Source organism: Anas acuta, chromosome W (genome assembly GCF_963932015.1).
Source record: "Anas acuta chromosome W, bAnaAcu1.1, whole genome shotgun sequence".
Classification (NCBI taxonomy): domain Eukaryota; kingdom Metazoa; phylum Chordata; class Aves; order Anseriformes; family Anatidae; genus Anas; species Anas acuta.
The window spans coordinates 8,972,186-8,977,718 of record NC_089016.1 but is presented as its reverse complement, the minus strand read 5'-3'; the positions used below and the strand labels follow the sequence as shown (position 1 = coordinate 8,977,718).

Genomic DNA, 5,533 nt, shown 5'->3' with positions numbered 1-5,533 from the left:
CTAAGTAAGTATTACCACTAGAATCAGTTTCTTCAGTGTGGCTTTCAGCTCCTGGTTCCTCATGCTATAGATGAGCGGGTTCACTGCTGGAGGCACCACTGAGTACAGAACTGACACCATCAGGTCCAAGGATGGGGAGGAGATGGAGGGGGGCTTCAGGTAGGCAAGTATGGCAGTGCTGACAAAGAGGGAGACCACAGCCAGGTGAGGGAGGCACGTGGAAAAGGCTTTGTGCTGGCCCTGCTCAGAGGGCATCCTCAGCACTGCCCTGAAGATCTGCACATAGGACACCACAATGAAAACAAAACAAACTAATGCAAAACATGCACTAACCACCAGAAGTCTAACTTCCTTTAGGTAGTCTGAATCTGAGCAGGAGAGCTTGAGGATGTGGGGGATCTCACAGAAGAACTGGTCCACAGCATTGCCTTGGCAGAGGGGTAGGGAAAAAGTAGTGGTCGTGTGCAGGACAGCATTGAGAAAGCCACTGCCCCAGGCAGCTGCTGCCATCTGGGCACAAGCTCTGCTGCCCAGGAGGCTCCCGTAGTGCAGGGGCTTGCAGATGGCAACGTAGCGGTCATAGGCCATGATAGTGAGAATAGAATATTCTGCTGCTATAAAGAAGAGAAAGAAAAAGACCTGTGTAGCACATCCTTGATAGGAGATGGCCCTGGTGTCCCGGAGGGCATTGGCCATGGCTTTGGGCAGAGTGGTGGAGATGCAGCCCAGGTCGAGGAGGGCGAGGTTGAGGAGGAAGAAGTACATGGGGGTATGGAGGCGGTGGTGGCAGGCTACGGCGCTGAGGATGAGGCCGTTGCCCAGGAGGGCAGCCAGGTAGATGCCCAGGAAGAGCGCGAAGTGCAGGAGCTGCAGCTCGCACGTGTCTGTGAATGCCAGCAGGAGGAACTCAGTGATGGTGCTTCTGTTGGGCATCTTCTTTTTTGGGGATGTGGTCCTGAACAAAGAAGAGGATGAGAGTAATAAAGTACAAGAAATGTATCAGAGGGAAACAAATTCAGTTTTTCATTTAAAATCATTGCCTATATTGTGTACTTTCTGGCAGACATTTGGCAGATCCCTTTCTTGCATCCTGATTCATTCTGCCTGTGGGTGTCTGTTGGAACAGGAGGCTCTACTGTTGGCAATGCAGGAATCAGTCCTGTTCTACAGCAAGAGTTGAAGAGGAACATGGGGGAATGTCAGTTTCACTTCCCTCCTAATCTCAAAGAATTTTGCCCAAGCATTACTCCCAGTTCAACAAACTGCAGAGCAGAGCTGTGGAGACTTTTTATTATTATTATTTCAAATTGTTGTTTTTGATTTTTTGTTTCAGCTGTCCCACCACTCCTGAGGAGTGTTTCCAAGTCACAAACCCTGGTTACTTCTGCTGGACTCAAAGTGAATCCTTGCAGATCATCATCATCACAGAAAAAGGGACTGTCACTTTAGCGCACAGTGTTCTTCAGGGAGGACAGCCAGTCTGTCCATCAAGTGTGGTCTCAGATGCCCTGTGAGAGCTGCAGGGAAGATCTACACACGTTTGAGTGAAAAGAACAAAGAGGCTGCTGAGAGCAGAGACATCCAGGCTCAAAGTGCCCATCTCCAGAACCCTCACCCTGTCCCCCTACTCCCCTCTAACCCAACACACCGAGGGCTCACCCCATGGGCATGTGAAACCCCCATCCCCAGCCAGCCTGGGAACAAGACCAGCAGCAGCACAGCCAGCTGGAGAAGCCAGGAGGAATGCCAGCGTGCTGCTGCCAGGGGAGGCAAGGCCAGGGAGAGACAGACGGACACTCAGCAGACCCTCCTGTGCTGCAGCTCTGCTTGCAGATGAGGCAGCTCCTGCTGGGGAAACTGGGGGCTTGAGGGCAGAGGTTGTGCTGGTGGGAGAGGAGAGCAGGGGGTGTCCCAGGGAAGGCACCTTCCCTACAGGGTCTGGCAGTGAGGTGCCTGAGCCCTTCCTTGCACAGCATTTCTGGCAGCAGCTCCCTCTCACCACCTGCCCTTTTCATATCTCTACTGCCTTCCTATGTCCCTGCTGGAAACAGGATCTCTGTCCCCATGCATCTTCTAAGTCCTTCCTTACAGACCCCATCCCACAAGCTGTGCAATTCCTGAGTACAGGGCATCATGGGGGCTGCAGCTCCTAAAGACCTGATAAGTCCTGAGAAGACAACAAACGTTGTTGTTTCAGTCTTTAGTCTGAGGTGCCTGCAGTTTAATTGTTGCCATATTGATCTCTCACTGGAATAATCTTGGAGTCTCCATATCCTCTACAATCGGGAAAATTCATTGTCATGAAACCTGCCTCTCCTCCACACCAAGACTCTGAAAGCACAGAATCCAAGTAAGTCTTCCATTTCAGATAAACCAATCCTCAGTCTTCCTGTTAAAATGCCCCCTCAAAATACCATTCTCTAAAACATTTTCTATGCCATATTACAGGTAGAATAAGACCCATCCCCAGCTATAGAAGACCCCTTTGGCAACCCCACCTGCATTGCCCTGCTGCCAGAGCCTCACGGTGCCAAGAGCCTGCAGATGTGTCCTGCCACACGCTGCCCTCTGTTGTTGCGCTCCTCAGTGCCTCCAAGCCCTCTCTCCTTCTCTCCTCTCTGTGTGCCAGCCGCGGTCAGAGCCCCCAGCCCTGCTGCGCTGTGCAGAGGAGCTGCTCCTGGGCACAGCTGTCTCTCTGCAGCTCTTGCCGGGAGCTCCCCTTCTGCCCAGGAGCCCGGCCCAGCTCAGCAGCACAGCACTAGCCCAAGGCACTGTAATCACCCCTCTGGGGGCTTTGCTGATGAGCCCACAAACCTCAGGCACTCAGAGACAACTGAAGACATCTCTCCAGAAGTGCAAGTCAGAGGCAAGTTTCCTGCAGAGTCCCCCTGAGGGCCAGCACTGACACAGCCTCCCTTGGAGCTCGTTAGAGCAGAACCCTGGAGGCAGTGAGGACAAGGAGACAAAGGCAATGTGAAGGTGACACTGATGTGGAGGAAAACTGGATGTGTGTCACCAAGCACAAGGGCCAGGACTTGACATCTATCCCATTTTAAGGGGGATCCTTTCCTTTGACAAGTTGCTCAGGGCTCTTTATGGGGCAGTAGGAGATGGGGATGTGCATGGCCAAGTGCAGGAGAATGGTACGACCCCTGCCTGCTTCATGGTTGGGGGCGAGGAGGCAATGAGGCCCTGGTGCTTTAACGATCAGCTGTCTCCTCATAGGCCTCAGTGGCAGAGACAGCAGTCATAGCCATGGACACAAAGACCTGGGTCCTGTTGAGACTTTGAGCCTTGGTAGAGCCCTTGATCCTCTCCATACTAGGCTGTCCTAGGGACTCCTGGACCTGTACGTGTTTTCCTGTTGGCTGTAGGCCCTCTTCTGTGTAGTGCCACACTGGATCTCTGAGGAGTCTGATAACTCAGATCTTCTTGGTGGCCATGCTCCTCGTAAGGGAGCTCGGTGGGAATCTGGCCTAGCTGCTGCTGAGCAGGCACCACTGCTCATATGGCATCCCTCGTTGTGTTCAGGCCCTCCTCCTCCTGGGCACTGCTTACTCAGCAGGGTCCCAGTCTGCCCTGATGTGTGGGTTTCTTCTTCCTCTGTTTCAGGACTGGGCTCTTCTCCTTGTAAATGCCAAGATGTTTCTGTAGGCAAAATCCTGCAATTTCTCAAGGTTGCCCCACACTGATGCTCCATTCTGTCAGCTCTTCATGTCTACAGGCAGACAGTTCAACCTTTGTGTGTGATTGTGCTATGTCTGACAAGACAGCAGCATCAGATTGGATAATACAGGAGTAACCAGTCGAATGGAATTGCAGAACAGAGTCACAGAAGAGAATGGAAAGCTGCCAGGTTCCACCTCTTCTGTGCTTCCTTCTCATGCCTGCAGTCAGTTTGTCTGGAGCTGTGTCCTGAATGTTATGGGGCTGTGCAGGTCAAAATTAGAAGGGCCAAAGCCAAGCTGGAGCTCAATCTATCTGTGACTCTCAAAGACAATGAAAAACTGTTTATAAAAATACTATAAATAAAGGAGGATTAAGGAGAACCATCATCCTTTATTAGATATGCGGGAAATCTGTTGAAGATCTCGAGATAAGGTAAATAATGAGGTACTTAATGTCTTCTTTGCTTCAGACTCTAGCAGCAAGACCAGTTGTTCCCCCTGACATTTCTTCTTCCTTGTAGCCAGTGCCAACCATCCATGGTGCACTTTGTGGCAGTTTTTTTTTTTTTTTTCCTGCTCTTTCCTACTACCAAAGGAAGCTCCATCAGGATGGAAACCACTCCTGAAGTAGGCATCCCAACCCAGCAGGCTCCTTGTGGCCTGTCAGCCAACCACACACAAGTCACCTCAGCAGCAGCTCCCAAGCCAGGGGCCTGCTGCTGGCCTTGCAGCTTCTTGTGGAGACACAGCCAAGCCTTGTGCCTCCTGCTGCCCACTCATGGACTCAAGCAGAAGGGACAGGACAATCCATATGGGGGCCTTCTTTCTGTCTGGGTCCTCCTGGCTCTGGAGGCAGAGGGGATCCCCCAGTCAACATGCCAAGCAGGTGCCTTCTGCTGGCCTAGCAGGGCCACTGCCAGATGTCAGCCCAAAAGTGCAGATCCCAGGGAGAAGTCAATGGTGACCTGCCACCTCCAGACTGAATTGACTTCACAGTCCCTTTCTGTGACACGTTCCTGCTGCTGCCCTATCAAGTGCAGAGACAGAAGTGATCTCACAGTCCCTGCCACAGTCACATTCTTCCTGCTGGGGCAGGAGATCCTGAGGCAGAGCTCACCTCTCTCTTGTCCTCTATGGACTCGGCTCACCTTTCTGGTTTAGAGATTAAATAAAGTTTTAGTTGGAAGGTTTGCTCTTCTGTTTGTGTGTGCTGTTCTGTACTGTGTCAGGTGTTTGTTTAGGGTATGGGCAAGCATTATGGTTTAGGGTTTTGTTTAGGTCTGGCAAGAAGTCTAGGGATAAACAGAGCATTTAATGTTAGTGTTAAGGTCAAGGAATTAGGGTGAGCAAGAGAGGAAATGCAAGGGAAGGGGGCTCTGCGCTTAGTTTTTCTTCACATGGTATTTTGAATTCTGCTTTCCAATAGTGGATTCCTGTCAGGATGTTGCACTAATGTTTAGGTTGAGGGATTATTGTTATTGTTTACAGGCCTTACAAGACTGAAGTCAGTGTTACAGCAGCATCAACATTGCATGAACCCTCTTACCGCTACAAAGGTAAGCTTCCGAGCTCCTCTTCCCTTCCTCTTCCGTCCCCCAAATCTCACATTTCTCCTGGCCAGGCTACTCCTAACCTCACCATATCAGTCATCTAACTGAGATCAGCTTTCTGATGGCTGTTATTATATCAGAGTACCTGTCTCACCTCTGTTGGCTACTCTATTCTGTGGTATTAGACTGCTCTAGACTCTATATTCCAGACTCTGTTGGCTATTCTAGTCTGTTACTATGAAAGCCTCCCATGGGAATTGTTTGGGCAGATAATTGGAAGCCATGACTACAGACAGGCAAAGGCACTGTGCTGAG

At 50.9% G+C, this 5,533-nt stretch overlaps 1 protein-coding gene across 1 annotated transcript; it reads right to left on the bottom strand.

The window, feature by feature from the left end:
• LOC137846828 (olfactory receptor 14C36-like) lies at nucleotides 1-933 on the bottom strand. The gene has a single exon (XM_068664938.1). The coding sequence runs from the start codon at nucleotides 931-933 to the stop codon at nucleotides 1-3; it is 933 nt and encodes a 310-aa protein (XP_068521039.1).
• Between the last annotated feature and the right edge of the window lie 4,600 nt (nucleotides 934-5,533).

What these genes read in the sequence shown, in the direction of transcription:
- LOC137846828 (XM_068664938.1), bottom strand. Translation starts at nt 933, where the DNA reads ATGCCCAACAGAAGCACCATCACTGAGTTCCTCCTGCTGGCATTCACA.